At 41.6% G+C, this 17,181-nt stretch overlaps 2 protein-coding genes across 2 annotated transcripts; one reads left to right on the top strand and one right to left on the bottom strand.

Moving 5' to 3' along the window:
• Window positions 1-673: 673 nt before the first annotated feature.
• On the bottom strand, window positions 674-8,838 carry daw1 (dynein assembly factor with WDR repeat domains 1). The gene is made up of 13 exons (XM_061073644.1): window positions 8,799-8,838; window positions 8,135-8,207; window positions 7,555-7,699; window positions 6,840-6,898; window positions 6,643-6,765; window positions 6,414-6,513; window positions 6,046-6,153; window positions 5,022-5,128; window positions 4,802-4,904; window positions 3,872-3,986; window positions 3,604-3,680; window positions 989-1,151; window positions 674-708 (listed from the first exon to the last, which is right to left on the bottom strand). Exons 1-13 carry the CDS (start codon window positions 8,836-8,838, stop codon window positions 674-676), a joined length of 1,248 nt encoding a protein of 415 aa, XP_060929627.1.
• A 5,741-nt stretch (window positions 8,839-14,579) lies between these two features.
• LOC133003796 (thiamine transporter 2-like) lies at window positions 14,580-17,067 on the top strand. The gene is given in 7 exon segments (XM_061073608.1): window positions 14,580-14,726; window positions 14,955-15,190; window positions 15,273-15,801; window positions 16,036-16,114; window positions 16,303-16,495; window positions 16,574-16,792; window positions 16,908-17,067. Coding segments are annotated over 7 exon segments (1,563 nt in total).
• The last annotated feature ends 114 nt before the right edge of the window (window positions 17,068-17,181 follow it).

Raw genomic sequence — 17,181 nt, 5'->3', positions numbered from 1 at the left:
ATCCTGGCACCTATTGACTCTGGGGTCAATGACCAATATTTGGGGGGTTATGGTGTACATCTGATATTTGGGCCAAGACTCTGTTAGCTGTGTTTACAGTTATCCCGCAAGTGGAATTTTTACCACACAAAATACAATTACTCTTACTTTTGGTAGTTTTTTTAGGTCCAGACAATCTCTTTTAACAGCGATCTGCATACAGTATGAGTGCAGATAAATTAAAAAGCCAATAGCCGATGCATTTCTGTCAATGTGTTTTGGCCTCTTTTGCGCTGCAGGGACTGTTTACCTGCGGGCAACCAAAGCCTGCTCACACATGATTGGTCAAACTAGAAACTAAAACCAGACAACTCTCAGCCCCAAAATCCTGTCCCTCGCCCACAGATTCTGCATATTCGCATATTAGTACAGTCAGGGAACCAGTGAAGCATCACACATACAGACTCAGTGCAGCAGCAACATTAGCGAGACAATTATGTGATTTGAAATAACATTTTTCACCTTACACAGATGCTGTAAACAAGGCTGTTATTGTACCTCCTTATGGCTGCAGATGTTTCAGTTGCTAATGCACAATTAAAAATGAATTCACAGTGGGTCACGCAGTTTAGGACGAGCTCAGGCTGTGTTAGTGGATACGTCCCTCTGAGCCTCTGGTGGGTGAAGGTACAGATCAGTACCAGATCCGGCATGTGTTATCCTTACTGCCTGCAGAACGACACAGACACAAACAGGTGGTTGCACACAAGGACACAATCAAATATCTGAATCTGAATTTGACTTCACAGAAAAAAGACATTAGGATTAAGTTAATTTGGGAGTAGAGGGAGAAATATAACAAAATGTCAAAAATAAGTATAAAAACAAGGAGGAGGGCTGGTGAGAGGTGTATTCACTGCTTGTGGCTTCAGTGTAGATGTCAGATGAGGATGTGGGACTGTCATAAAGCGGGTGCATGTGTGTGTGTGTGTGTGATGAGAGTGTATACCTGTAATGATGGTGTCGCCCTCGTAGTTGAAGACACAGGAAAAGATCTCGTCGGTGTGCCCCTCCAGGACTTGCAGGCAGACTCCAGACTGAACGTCCCACAGACGAGCTGTCTTGTCGGAGCTGGCAGTTAGGACCCTGCTTCCCTGCGGGCTGAACCAGATCTGCCAAGACGGAGTCACAGTCAGGAGAGACGGTTTTATTCTGAAGTGTGCTACACAAGCGAAGGAGCGAGCATGACAGGGTGCTGAGTACAAGATTGTGCCAGAAATGTTTTAAATGACAAAGGTAGGGGGGAGGTTCATCACTTTTTTCATCACGTCAGCAGCATGACTCCACCGAGGTCATTCAACTTTAAATGCTTACGGAGGATTAAGGAAGCAGCAGCACTGCATAGTAAGAAGTTTTTTTTCCAGAAGAGTGTTATGAAAATCCTGCCCGGAGCTGATTGTGTTAGAGCCAGGGCTTATTGTCCCCCTCAATGGTCTCATATCCCCACAGTGTGAGCTGAAGGAAGGGATGATTAAATGGCGCCGGCTCTCGATGTCCATGAAAGTAAAGTATGTTTTTATCATAACTGCCAACCAAGCACCAAGGAGCGACTCCCCCAGGCAAGTGAAATCTGACTGGGTCAGAAGCTGAAAAAGATGGAAGAGCGGAGAGGGACTATGAGTGGAAGCTGAGAGAAAGGGAGAGAAAAATAAATGGTTGGAGGAGAAAAGCATCGTGAAAAAGATTCAAACAAACAATATTAACACTGGACCCTAATTTCATTTCACTACATGTCCAAACTAATTTCCTAAAAGTGGGTTTCCACACTTCTAAAATTACCAAGTGATGCTTCCTCAAAGTTGCCTGCAGACATGTTCAAACTGGCTGGTTTTTGAATGTGTTGTTGATGAACACTGAGAGCAACAACAAGCAGTTGTAGAGAAGAGAGTTTCTACTTTCATCTGACATAAATAGCATGCCATATTCCGACACTGACGGAAAAGCCTTTGAAAGGTTGAAACTGTGTTTGAAAGTTGAAATCTAAAAAAACGATTCATCCCAAATAACCATAATACGTCAATTCCAAATAAGCCAGTACACAACATGTGATTGGACTGCACTTCTTCAGACCATCAGCTTCTGAGTGTCAGATCAGAGCTGCAGGGCAACGCTGCAGCTCAAACACTTTCACAAGATGAACTCTTTAAAGGTTTTGGAGAAACACTGTCAAAAGACCACTACGGTTTTGAGGAAGGAAAAATCAGATACGAAATAATGTTTGAAGCCTTTGTAACATTATTCAAGACCTCAAAGTTCGCAAAACCTTTTTAAATTAAGTTCAAGAATATGGCAAGATATTTATCCCAGTTTTGTGATCAGATAAAAGATTGAAATCTGTCTATCCAACAGGGATGGTTTGTTATATTGGCAACAATTTTTATACAAAAACTAAATGTAAATGTGCTCATGAAATGTGTTAATCATGCTGATGGAGCATTAACATTGGAAGGATTCCTGTCACTTGCAGGGATAAAGCATTTAAAAACAAAAGGTCTGGTGAATTCCTGTCACCAAATACCAAAATCCACAAAGTCGTGCATTTGAGTCTTAAGAATCAGCCATTCCTTGAAAAATTCAGCAATTATATTTCCAGAATTTAAAACAGGATGAGGCCACGAGGTGAAGGAAGAAGAGGAGCGACTGAGACGTAATGAAAAAACAGGGCAGTTAAAGGGCAAGACGCTAAAAGAGAAGGAGGACCAATTAAAAATAAAAGACAAAAAAACATAATAGTTAAGAAGCCTGGAGGGGAGAAGGAGGGCTGTCTTCTGGAATCATCCTCCATCCAGGTAATTGCTTACTGCCGGCCTGTGTGTGTGTGGTCGAGGACACAGAGGTAGCTCCTCAACACCTCAGGAGCCACAACCTTTCAGGAAGCACACACTCAGGCAGACAAAGCAACCTGGCAAACAGCAGGAGGGTCAAATCTCTCCCATTCTGACATCACTGATGCCAAAGTGTGTGTTTGTCTAACTTCTGGACAAACACACACATCCAGCGACGACTGATTCAGGAAGCTGCTGCTATAGAACTAACTAAAACTCCGAAAACAGCATATTACTCATAGTACTCCATACTATATTTCTGAAATGTTTTAAGTTTATGGACCTAAGAGTCTCTCGGATCAGGAGGAGCTGGTCAGATTGGATCGATTCAAACCAAACAGGGTGAGGTTTAGCTGCTATGATGCCCGCTGCTAGAACCAGCTCCCAATGGATAATAAAAGGAAAACATTACTGTATTTTCACTTTACACTAAATCCTGCAATTTAGTTGTATAATTTATGCTTCTAAAGTGTTTCTATATTTTCAGAATGTCCTTAAAATATTCTTAAATATTTTCAAATATCCTTTATCTCTTTAAAGCCCATTGAAGGACCTCTGTGTGCGATCAAGTGCTGTACAAATAAAGTTGCCTTTGCTTGTCACTCTGCGTTAAAACAGCTTTTTGTGGATGTGTGATTAAAATTGTTTGAATGGATGCAACATTTGGTGCTGGTATGTTTGGTGAAATAATATTTTCACCGGATGTGGATAAATAGCTATTCTGGAGGCAGTGGTTTACCTTGGAGATCTCTCCGTCATGGCCCTCTAGAGTCACGAGACACTGATGTGTGGTCGCACTAAACACCCGCGCTGTACCTGACAGAGACCGGGACAGACAGGGTAGTTTATAGTATATACACTGTACTTTAACATCTTAAAATGTTGGTTTTAACACAGGGAAACGGCATATTGTCATCTGCAGGGTTTTGAAAATAGACCTCAGGCATGTGATCAAAACACAGAGAGAGTAAAGGGTTTTAAAATTTTAACCAATTGTTCCATCTCACCATCAGCAGAGGCAGTAGCGATGAGGTGACCCCTCAAATCAAAACACACGTCCAGCACCTCTTCTTTATGTCCAACCAGGGTGGCCACACACTTGCCACTGCCTGCTTCCCACAACTGCAAGCACATATTCATATTATCCATATAACACATTACCACAAAACTGTAACACACAAACACACACAGAGACATGTGAACATGCACATCGATAGTCTTGTGACATATGCTGGCGTGTAGCTGTAAGTTATCTCGGGTGGCTTTATTTTAAACCATCTCCCCGGGAGGAATGCAGCGAGGTGGATAATTCTTTCTTGTGAGCATGACTCATCTTAGCATAATTAAGGAATTAGGATTGCATTTTTCCCCTTTAAATGATGGAGGCCTCAGAGACGGGAGGCTGCGAGAGATGGGAAGTGGAGTGGAGAAGAGTGAATATGAATGAGAAGAAGACTCAGCCACATCAAACACTAATCTATGGCAGTAGTTTAAAATGCTAATTATATGAACATTACTATGAGACCATTCCAGTGGGAAATAAATGTGTTTTTTGGGCTGTAAAGAGCTTTTATCATATATTAAATGAGCCAAAAAAACACACACAGGTGCAGGTTTTTAGTTTTGGCTTTGTATTGTCTGATTTTGAATAATGGGCTATTTATTTGTAGTTGTAGTGTTTAATCAGGGGCTTGTTGTACAGTTAGTTTGAATGGTATATATATATAATACACATGAATTATCCATAGATATTTTAAATTATGTAAGAAATGTAAATGTATTTTATTTCAGGTTTGCCTTTTAAAGAAACTTGCTGTAGGGACATAAAAGGGAAGTGTGCTTATACAGCTAACTCTGGCTCATTCACAGTATTTCATTTGTAGATTAATGAGCATTGTCTCTACCACATAAAAGAACAGATGAAAGAAATTGCTGACCTTGCAGGTTTTGTCCATGGAGCCTGTCACTATGAGGGAACAGTCCCAGTTAAACTGAACATTGCTGATTTCTCCACTGTGACCAATCAATGTGTGGACACGTCTGACAGAGAACAGAGAGCGGCATCAAGTCAGTTGTGCACTCATGCATGTGTTGTACGGTGTAAAATGTGACATGTGCGATCAGGCCACACACAGATGCACAGTGATGACGCCTCACCTTCCTGAAGACACGTCCCATATGGCGACTGTGTGGTCAAAGGAGCCGGTGACGAGTTGATTTCCCACCGTGTCGAAGCACAAAGAGAGGACCTCTGCAGTGTGACCCTGGATGGAACCAAAGAAAGAGCGTCATTCCTCATCGTCTCACTTCCTCTCTTCATCCGTCACCAATTTCGTGTGAAATTCGCAACAAGGAAAGGTAAATGTGTTTATTAAAAAAAGAAGCATCATCAGGACAGGACATATCTCCCCAACAGCCATAGAGGAGCAGATCACCAAGATCACTAAATGTTCAGTTTTAAAATTGTTGTTTTAGATTTGTGCTCTGAAAATCGAATTATTACAGACGGGCAGACAAATGGATGAACATATAAATCAGTATATGGTTAATTAACTTTTCCAGTCCTTTTGACCATTCAAAGCGCTTTACAGTACAAGTCACGCACACATTCATGCAGCGTTTGTGTATGCAGCACCTTTTCTATCACACATCATTAAGGGGCTATGAGGGGCAGTATGGATTCAGTGTGTAACCCAAGGACACTTGTAGAGTGGAGGAGCCAGGGAATCAAACTACCATACTACTAGTTCCCTCTCTGCTGTCTTCGCCACAGACTCTTCATTATACAGAGTTTATCAGGACTAGGAATCAATAAATAGGATTCTGAGCGCCATTGACTGCTGTCAGTATGATGGATTGTTCATGGTGTGAAGTGCTAAAAGACGGAGCTGCAAAGAGAGAGAAACAGGTCCCGCCACCCAACCAGTCACACCACGGACCCACGTGCAGTCTGCACATGAAGAAGAATCCCTTCTCCCCTCGGAGTGGGTTCTTAGGGCCTTAGGGAGTAAAAGATGCTGGCCATCAGCAGGAGCTGCAACACTCTCTTCAGCAATAATTACCCTAAGACGATGATGAAAATTTAATAAGCGCATTATTAATTAATAGATGTGAGCGTTGATAGCAGAGAAGAGAGGGAGAGCAGCGTTTGGATATAGTAAGTGAAAAAAGAACAACTCACAGTCAGAGTGGCCACCTCCTCCCCAGTCTCCACGTCCCACAGCTTGGCAGTGGCATCCATGCTGCCTGTGGCCACCAGTGTACTCTGGGGGTTGAATGCCAGGCACACCTACACAACACAAAACTCGCTTTTATTCTTAATAGTGTTGGATCCTGCTCCAAACCCAAACACTATTTGGCAGAGCCCATACATTATCCAAGTGCTAAACGCTACATACAAATGTTTATCGATGCAGTTTAAATGCTCAGTTGGCGCTGCAGGCTCAACTGGAGACGCTCGGTCCCTTAGAGTCTGTGTGCAGGAGTCATAACTGACTATAAATAATAATGATAATAATTTTCTAACATAGCAGACTGTTATATACGTACTATCTCAGCCATGTGTCCGCGGAAGGTGTGAAAACATTTGCCCGTCTCAGAACACCACAGTTTGCAGGTCTTATCAAAGGAGCCAGTGGCGATCTTGTCTCTAAATTCAATATAGAGGAAAGAAGCTGCAAATTAAAAGATGTCACAACCGCACGTTTTCTGAATGTACAAATACATCAACAGAGAGAAATGCAGATGCTATGAAGGTTTTGCAGAAACTGTTCATTACCCATAGGGGTTGTTGAAAGCAATTGCGTACACCACGTTTCTGTGGCCCTGGAGTGTGAGCAGCTCTGTGCCTGAGGCCGTGTCCCAAACCCTGCACGTCCTGTCATAGCTCCCAGTGATAAACCTGCATAGTGACACAGAGGCTTGAATCTTGAATAAGTGCACTGTGTTAGGACTTTGTGTGTTTGATTAACATACCTTGATCCTGATTTGTCAAAGGCTACATTTGTCAGTGGCAGGATGTGAGCCTTAAGTTCCTGCAAAAAAGAAACCACGGAAAGATTTGAAATATAACCTCCAAGGAAGCATTTTTAAATTCCTGATTCAAACATATAATATCCATGCATACATGTTATTAATCTGAAATCAATGTATTAATGTGAGGACCGCTCTCACAAGCAGTTGTGTTTTATTTATTCCATAATGCACTAAAACACACATGTCTTCAGCATCCTGCTTGTTGCCAACTGTTAGACTCAGTAACCTAACCACTGCTGCTCTCTAGTGTGTCTTTGGAGAAGTGACGGCTGATTCCATAACTCAAACAACTAAATATCAACAGATAAAACAAGCAGGTATAAAGAGCAAAAATCAGGAAGCTTATATACTGCTGGGATAAGCTGATAATGATTAAGATGTCATCATGCAAAAATAATTCAAATTCCTATGTGGAACTGATTCGACATGTAAACCGCATTCATTTTAGAGTCTAAAATGCAGACAATCAATGATATGAAATATAGATGTGCTAAAAACATTCAGGAACCCATTGCACTCAATGGATGGGGCATTTTCCTTTACTCAGTAAACAGCAGACAGGTGACAAATTAAAGGCAAAACCTGAAAACTGAGTCTAGATGACAGGTCAGTGTGTGGATTTGTTCATAGGACAGTGAGGAGTCCAGTGTCTGACCTTGAAGAAGCAGAACCTGTGGTGGCCCTGCTGACTCTGTTTCTGCTGCAGTCGAAGGATCAGCTCTTTGACCTGATCCGCCCGGGACTCTGTGATCAGAGCCTCTGATCGCCGGATCTCTTCCACCAGCTCATCCGGGTTTGTCCTGAGTGGTGGGGAAATGCAAGCATTACATATTATTCCACTTCTATGGGCTGCTATGGGCTGCTAATCAGGAAAAATACATGCATAATCATAAACATACAAATGTTGGTTTTAGAAAGTCTCAAATCTAGAAATGTTTCTTTTCTTCTAAAGGTGAGGGACTAAAGCAGAATAAAGCTTGAAATAAAAGTATCACATCAGCGAGTCAAGGGACTACTGTACATATGAATTCCAACTAGTACAACTTACAGTATACCTTCACCCATGCAGCAGGTTGTCAAGGGCGTCAGCTGATTTCAGTGTTTCATATCAGAATATTGGATGGATCACATACAAGTTTTTAAAAATATGTCAAACTATTTCAGTAATAAAATGCCAGCTGTTTTCGAGAGGGTTACATTAGCCACAGTGTTGTTATCATATACAACTCACGTACTCCGGAGTCAAATCCAGCAGGTCGATTGATTTAGTCCTCAAATCTCCTCCCTTCTCATATTCAAGGATTATACCTGATCATGGAGAGAAGCAGAGTTAAAGGCTGCTGGTGGAATACTATGGAAACCTTTAATGAGCTGTAGTGTTACCTTAAATCAACATATTCAACATATTTACACTGGTAAATAAATAAGCCATAAGATAATTTCTTCATTTTTATATATAACCCATCAGCAAATCATGTTATTATTACATTAATAATTAACAAGGATATAGTATATGATAGTTAATATGACAAGAATATTAGACATGTGACTGTGCACATACACACATGTGAAATGATCGTTTTGCTAGTAGTCTGAATGTGAAGCCTGATAAAACTCCAAACACTTCCTCAGCCACAAATGCGATAAGTTTAACTTTCATAAATATAAACCTTTACCATCACTAGACACAGTGAGTTGAGTGTGTCCAGGTCATGACTGCTCTATGCGGATAGAAGCAGCTGTAACAGAGGTAAACGATGCTAACGAGTCCTATAACCTACATGAGAGAAGCTAACGTTATGCTAAAGCTAAAGTTATAAACGTTCCTCATTATATTTGGAACAACAACTAACTACCTAACAAACAGGACAAAGTAACGTCCAGGCGTGTGTTCGTTACCTGGAGGGAAGTAACGCAGGAGAAACCGCTTGAGCTTCATTTTGTCTTCTGTGTTGAAGCTGCTTCACCTTCATCAACAGTGAGTTGCCATGGCGACACAGCCGGTGCGCTCACCCGCATGCACCCACCACGCATGCGCAGTGAATCATGAACGGTTTCACCCATAGACTCCAACATTTTATAACTTCTGCCTAAAGAACATTATGATGTGAGGACTCGTCAGGGACAATTACAAAGAATTAAATTATATGTTGAATTTCTCTTTTCATCAGAGCACACAGAGTCATGTGTCCTAAGTCCTAACCCTTTTAACTTGTTAGGGCTCGAGCACTGACAGGAACTAACAGACAGTGAGGCCCTTTTGAAATTGTAAGGATTATTATTATCATTATATATTATAAATGATTCTTACCAACATGTAAGGGAACATGTTCACATTGACTGATCTTCACAAAAATCAATACACATGTGTATCATGACCAGACCAACAAAAAAGTATATTGGTGCAATTTGAAAAACGCAACAGGAAGCCTGCTTTTTTGCATTTAGTGGCCATTTTTTAGGAATAATTTCTTACTGTCTTACATCTTAAGATAGTTTAATTGTCTGTGTTGTCTCTCCCACTCATTTATCTATATGGCTGCACATGCCCTTTAGTATTGATCCTTATTGTTTGTTTAATGGGAAATTGTTCAATAACCATAAATAAAATTATTTACATAGTACTTTTCTTGTGGACATTACACAAGGTGATGTATTTTTATGCTCCAAGCTTTAATGTTTTTTCTAGTAGCTATAGTGAGTTATTTTTACTTTGTGACTGAGAAACAGCATTTTTCTCTATAAAACTCTCGGATGTTTTAGAATTAAACAATAAATGTTGCATCACTGCTTTGCATCTGTTACAGCTCTATATCATTGTTTCATTTCACACTACATACTCATGTCTTTATTCTCAGGCTGAACTCGAATATTCCTGCCAAGCAACAGAAGGCTTAATTTCTCTCTGTTAAATTGTCTTTGTGTCCTGTCGGATTCCATCGATCACAGAACAAAGTCTTGTGCTGATAGCCAATGCAGGAAATAGTCTGATTTCATCCCATTTATGCCCTATGTTTCCTATACCAGGTCAAAGTCTGCGGCTCATAAACTGAGACTCAGACACGTGCAGATTATAAAGATTGTGTCTGCAAATTCCAGCTACTGATTAGTACTGAAAGCTTCATGACAGCTCAATGCACAAAGGGGATAATCCAGGTATTCAAACTGGGCTGAGGCTGTGCTGTGGGAAATTAAAAGAGCAAAGACGTCCAAACTGAAGACGTCTGGCTCATCATCTCCCTGTTGACCTGTCACTCTGGATTTTGTACTAACCACAGAGCTCTTCCTCTAACCATATGCAATTGAACAACACAGGAACATCCCTCTAGGTCAGGATGACAGACACACATCCTGACTTCCATCTACTTCCAGACTACAGCCTGTATTCATCAATGATCTTTCCTAGCGTGTTCTTATCTGATAAGTGTGATTGACGATGATATGGACGCCATGGACACCAGACAGAAACTACTGTAGATTCACACTCTGTCTTTATGCTTGTTTTCCCCTGTGGGAAACATTCTCTGTAAGGATCTACTTCTACTTGGGAATCCTTATCCTCATCTTCCTCCAGACTGACTGAAATGTCGGGAACCAATTTTCCAAACATTTCCCAAACTTCATGTCTGAAAACAACAGAGGTGACAGCCCCTCATTATGATACAGGGGCTTTTCCTCCTGAAACTCTGACCAATCTTATTGAAACAAATAGAAACAGTGTTTCTGATGCCACATTAAGTTTGAGTCAGAGCAGTCAAAGCTGCAGGACTCATTACTCAGAAATGCACGTGTTGCTCCAAGCTAATTAAAAACCACAAAGGTATTTTATGAAATGCAAAAGACTTCAATCCTGCTGTTCAAATTCACAATGCTGCTGCACTGTTTCATATTACACAAGCAGAACTTTTAAAGATAGTATTATTCTATACATTACTGGTACAGGTGGACTTTATCATATTCTGTTATCTCTCTCAAACAGTTTTGTCCCATCAACAGGTCAAACTTTACAGTAGAGACCTCCACAGAGTTGGTCTAATTTCCCTACAGTCACCACTTGATACAAGCAGTGCCCTGCTGGCTCGATATAAGGTACTGTACATTTGGAGCCGACAACGGCCAGGTGCTTGTCCCCCTTGCAGAACTAGGGCATCCAAGTGTGAACATTACATAATATAGGAAATATTAGATGCATATTTTGCCTTTTATTTCCCCAGTGAATTTCTCTTGGCTGGATAACAAGTAAAAATGCTAATAAGAGCTGACAATGTGTGATCTCTAATCAACAGGAGTGAACTACTCCTACATCAGTGCTATTTCACTCTGGGGATTGTGAGCCTGGCTTCTCGTCTCCTCCTGGATGTCCAAGCCCTGGAGGAGCATGATCTTCAAGGGGAGGAAGGCTTCTGCTGTGCAGCTGTGCACTCTCAGTCCCAGCAGGAGGTCCGCCGGGAGTACACTGGTCTGAGGAAGGAGCTGGCTCAGGGAAAAAGAAAATGGAGCAGAGCAGCAGCCCTGGCCTTCACATCAGGGGAGCTGTGGCCACTGGGAGCCGTCTCCTCAGAGATTCACTCTCTTCCGGGTATTTTTCATTTTACTGATTTAGGTGACACTTGGACTATAGATCTGAAAACACATTTAGTATATTTTGTCATGTACGATGCTTCAAGGCATGTTACTGTAGCAAATAAACAAATGAGAGAATTATCAGGTTTTTTTATTTCATACTATATTCCTATACAATCATAATCTTTTTCACTATGACCATGCAGGCATATACCAATATATCAGTGAATTGGGTTTTGGCTGGATATATACAAAACCTCAACTTCATCCAGCTGAAGTGGGAAGATGTCCAACCCTCTACAACAGAGGCAAGACCACTGCAAGCTCTTATATGAATAAGACTGGTTGTTCACTGGTCCTAGACTGTTTTAGTCTGATTCAGTATCACCATGTATTTACAATAATATTAACAACCAAATTATTAGCATTAACGCAGAATACACACAATGTTGAAGTAAAAAAATAAATAAGGTGAATAATGAAAGCACATTTATTGAAGTAGCTTTTGAACACTAATGTCACAGAAGAACAGCAGGTCTGATAGAACCAGGAGATCCCTGGCGTTCACCACAAGGAGACCTTGAAACAGGATTCACAGAAAGAGGAAGACACAGACCTATAAAAACTTCCATTAAAAAAAACAACCATATCATTCTGGGTGATATGGGATACCTGCTTAACTGGAAAATGTGTATCGATTTTGAAGAGGAGTAGCGGCACCATTTTCCTGTTGGCTTACATTTAGCAAAGCTCAGCAAGAAGAAGAGTAATTGCTTCAATTACGGAGATAGAGTCAGAAGGTAATGGGTCTTCTGATTATTGCAGATTCCAGGAGTTGGGGGAAAGTGGTTCATCATAAATGGCTGATGTGGAGGCCAGCACAGGCATGCGGCTGTATTACGGTATAACCTCTAGAAAATGGTTTTGTTTAGAGGTTATTTCTCCCTTTATACCAGCGTCAAGGAAAGAAATGTTGTCTTTATGATTAACGAATTAATGAATCACAACAAGAAAACACAGGCAGGGATGATGTCCACTGGAATGACTAATGATTAATCACTTCACTTTTCTTTTCGACTGAGCCAGATGCTGCAGCTGCTGTCTTGGGCCCGCATGAAGGTGACCTGGGTCGATGTGCTCAGCTGAAGGGGCAGGGGCTGTCTTTCTGATGGCGCTCACCAGCTGGGTCTGTGCATGCTATGCTGGTTATATCATGTTAAAATCCTGCTATATACTTCTCATTGCCATTTCATCCTTAATTCATTGTAGTATTCCGTCAAACCAAATTATGAATCTGCAGTTTGACTCGAGATTTCTTGACGAGCTCCTCTCTGAAGATGAAGAGACTGAAATACATCTCTCTACAAGGTGAGCTTGTGGGTTTATGGAAACTGGATTAATGTCCGACCCGGCCCTTTGCTGCATGTCTCCACTCTGTCTCCATATTTCAGGCTTACATTGTCCTATGTTAATAAAAGCAACCCCCCAAAAAGGAGATTCTTCATACAAAAACTTGGTTTTAGAGTTGAAACAACATATAATCTTCCAGTATTTTCCCTTTAATCTTCACATTACTTAATCAATCAGGTTGTCCATACAACATAGGGAAATTTCGGAAAGTGACACATGCATTGCTCATTCCAAACAGGGAAAAACTAGAAAATATGTATTGAAGAGGCTGTTAACAGCAAAAATTTGGCATTATTATACAACTTTATTATTTTCTTACCAATTGACTAATCAAAAGAATATTTCAACTCTTTATTTTGGTTTTATCTTTATTATCTGTCAGTCATTGACAAGTCATATTGTAAACTCTCATACCGCTTTGTCCTTTAAAGGGACTCTTGTTGCATTTGAGAATTACAGCACATTCAAATCATCCCGCCTTCCTCCAATGCCCCACCCCCTCGTTCCCTTCCGCGGTGTTTTTTTGAAGAAACTTTATTTACAAGCAGACTTTCAACCTACTGCCTCCGCGCACGCACGTGAGTTTTTGTTTACCAAAGCAATGGATTCGGATTCAGAAGCACCGGTAAGTTATATACATTGATGACGCGGGCCCGAATGCGCCACAAGAAGCAGACGAAAACCTGCATGTCCATGCAGCAAACAGACAGGTCTGTCGGCCAATAAGGTCCTTCGGTCCGAAGAATTTTATTGGTTGAAGTTTTCACTAAATATTATGAGAGTGAAATAATTGTTTGTTTTTACTCCTGGTGGGTCTGTCTTGCATTTTAGAGTGTCATTACCTTATTAATACCAATTTAACCTTATCCAAAAAAAGTGTAAAAATGCAACAAAGGTAAGAGTCCCTTTAAGTTTTAGATTATATCTGACCTCATGTTTTGCAGCCCTCTCACTGCAAACCATCACTGTTGTTGATGATGCTGCTCTGTGGCCGAACACTGTTTGTACACTACTATGGATGTCTTACTTCTATTCTGCTTGGTAAAAGCGTAGATATTTGACAGCGAGATGAACTCATGCTGAATAATTAATTAATTATGAATGTATACAGCTTCAATTTCCCACTGGATGATGAACACTAAAATGTGAGGACAGAGTGCCACCTTGTGGTCACCAACAACAGTTGCAGGTAGATAGATAAATCAATCAATCAAATTTGATTTGTATAGCCCATATTCACAAATCACAATTTGTATCATAGGGCATATATACGATGTACTGTATATGGATCCTTGGCATGGCTGAAATAAAATCATTGAGGATTTCTGCAGTTTTTCATCAGTATTCTCTAAAGTGTGCAAGACTATATCACCTCAAAAATATCACCATAAAAAAAGTCTAGTGTTGAACTACTTTTTCATATTATCTCTATAAAGGAGGTCATAAAGCACAGTAAAGCTGAAATCATTATTAGTTATTTGAAGATAATGCCCTGATAAGGTTTACCTCTTTGCGACACATGTATCTTGGCTGGAGCTGGACCGTCACCAAGGTTGTGTTGCTCTTTGACTCTTTGGTTGTTGATTGACAAACTAAGCTCAACACTCAAGACAACGTCAGGCGCTTCCTACAAGGAGGCAAAGACGGAGAGAGTTGCACTCGAGGATCACAGCACCTCACCTGAAACAGAAGGAAAACAGGCCGAGGATGGAGGCAGTGAAGAGGTGGAGGTCAGACTGGAGGTATCCCACCACTCTGCTGTGCATCTATGGGTTCTTCAGCACAGTGAAACCGATGGAACCTTTCCTCATCTTATACATGACAGGGCCCGACAAGAACCTGACAACAGAGGAGGTATGAAAACCCTGCAATGCCAAATATCTCATACTCGCAAATATGTTTATATGTACTAGTGCTACAAAAGTCAGAGTTAAGGGAGTAATATAATGTTAGTACCAGTTAATAAGCGGTGGTTAAAATCCAGTCATGATTATAAAACCTAGCTATGAAGCAATTAAGTTCCCATCTTGCATACAACATACTTTTACATGTATCACTCTCACCCTGTTGTTTCTCTGTCAGGTGAATAATCAGATTTTACCGGTGTGGACGTACTCCTACCTGGCTGTGCTGGTGCCGGTGTTCCTGCTGACCGACTGGTTGCGGTACAAGCCTGTGGTGGTGTTCCAGTGTGTGATGCTCTTCGTCACCACAGCTCTGCTGCTGTGGACTCGAAGTGTTCCCGCAATGCAGGCCATGCAGTTCTCCTACAGTTTGGTGACAGCCTGTGACGTGGCCTATTTCGCCTACATCTACAGGTTGTGTACTGAAGGGTGAATAAGGCAAGTCAATGTTGGAGTGTTGGTGTAGACCTGATATGTTAAATGTGGTTTGTTTCAGTGTGGTGGATCAGAAGAGATACCTGAAAGCCACCTCTTACTGCCGCAGCGTGCAGCTGCTGGGCTACACGGTGGGCTCTGTCCTGGGTCAGCTGCTCGTCAGCTTCCACCTAATGTCCAACGACAACATCATGGTGTTGACCCTGGTGCTCACCACCGTCGCTCTCCTTGTGTCCTGCCTCCTGCCTATGCCACGGCAGAGCATGTTCTTTCACCGCGGACAGAACACAAAGAGCAATGGAGATGGAACAACAGTTGCAAGTACATCAATGAAATCCCTGGAGGGAATTAAAGAGGAAAATATGGACAAGAGCATAGAATCGGTGGAAAATACTACCAGGGCTAAGGAAGAAGAAGGGCCTAAAGATGAGGACTTGAAGGAGTCAGTAGGTTCACAGAGCTGCGGCCAAGTTCTCCTCCATCTGTGGAGGGATTTCAAGCAATGCTACTCCTCCAGACAGCTGCTCTACTGGTCTGTGTGGTGGGCGATGGCCACCTGTGGTTATAACCTGACTACCAACTATGTACAGGTCAGTCAAGGAGCCGACATAAACGAGAGACAGTGAAATGAAAGGGCCGTACCATCATGGAAATGTGTCATACAACCAATGTACCAATCACAAAGTCAGGCTGCAGCAGATTAAATTGTGCCAATCCTCCCTGTTTGAATTGTAGATTTAGCAAAGGAAATTCCAGTGCTGTAAATGTTCAAATGCAGGAAATCCCCCGCCTGACACACAGCACATCCACATTGTACCCCCTAGGTGCTGTGGGATCATGTGCAGCCTTCTCAGAACTTCAGCATCTACAATGGAGGAGTGGAGGCCGTGTCCAGCCTGCTGAGTAAGAAACATTTACGACAGTTCCAGAGCAGAGAACTTTATGATTTTAGCTTCTATTAAGCCATATCAGAAATATATTATATTTGTTTGCAAAAGGGAAGTTACTTTTGGGGAGATGTCACATACATGCTCCCTGCGTCTATTTCAGTAATTTCTTCAACAATAATCCAAAACCAATGTGTTCTGCAGGTGCATCAGCAGCCTACAGTGTTGGCTTCACTGAGGTGCGATGGGAGAAGTGGGGAGAGCTCACACTGGGCGGATTCTCTGGACTCGGGGCAGCTGCACTTTTTCTCATGACCTTCATCGGCAACATATGGGTCTGCTACGTGGGTTACGTCATTTTCAAGTGCATGTACATGCTGCTGATAACAATAGCCATGTAAGAAAGAATTTTGTTTTTTTATATTTTACCCCCATGGCTGAAGAAAACAGAAAACAAGCACAATATGTCCCTCAGGTACCAGATAGCAGTGGACCTGACGATGGAAAGATATGCGCTGGTGTTTGGGATGAACAACTTTGGATCACTGGCTCTGCAGACCATCCTCACTGCTGTGGTGGTGGACAGTGGAGGGCTGGGCCTGGCCATCATTCCACAGGTGAGTGGTCTGATGTATTGATTTCACCTGAGGAAAAAAGTACTGCTCTGTTTTTCGGAATTGACAAGATTATTTTCTATTTCTAAAGGGAAAAAAATTATAATTCTGAAAATGGTCCAGAATTGTTTTCTCAAGTGATGGCAATATGCTTTTGTAGTTTACACGTCTACGTATTACTTTTAAATCATGTTGTCTTTTGCAGTTCACCATATACGCCAGCTACTTCTCCCTCATCGCTGTTGTTTTTTCACTTCGTGGACTGTTTACCGTTTGGAGAGCAAAGAAAAACCAAACAGAGACGATGCCTCCAAACGAAAACGAACCTCCAGACTCTCTCGAACACAGGCTCTGAACGCAGGAGGTTTAACTGCAGGCTGTGATAATCTCTTCCGGTCCCCACTGTGACCACATGTCAGTTGAAAACAATAAGAAAATAAAAAAAGGCTTCAAATTACTGACTGCAACA

The sequence above is a fragment of the Limanda limanda genome, chromosome 6, assembly GCF_963576545.1.
Source record: "Limanda limanda chromosome 6, fLimLim1.1, whole genome shotgun sequence".
NCBI classification, from domain to species: Eukaryota; Metazoa; Chordata; class Actinopteri; order Pleuronectiformes; family Pleuronectidae; genus Limanda; species Limanda limanda.
Note: the sequence above shows the minus strand (reverse complement) of the source record. Positions and strands in the feature narration are given on the sequence as shown.

Coding starts and splice junctions, on each gene's coding strand:
- daw1 (XM_061073644.1), bottom strand. CDS start 8,838: ATGAAGCTCAAGCGGTTTCTCCTGCGTTACTTCCCTCCAG. Junction 7,700..8,134: donor CTGCTGGATTTGACTCCGGA/GTACGTGAGTTG, acceptor CCCACCACTCAG/GACAAACCCGGATGAGCTGG. Junction 6,899..7,554: donor ACAGGTTCTGCTTCTTCAAG/GTCAGACACTGG, acceptor TCTTTTTTGCAG/GAACTTAAGGCTCACATCCT.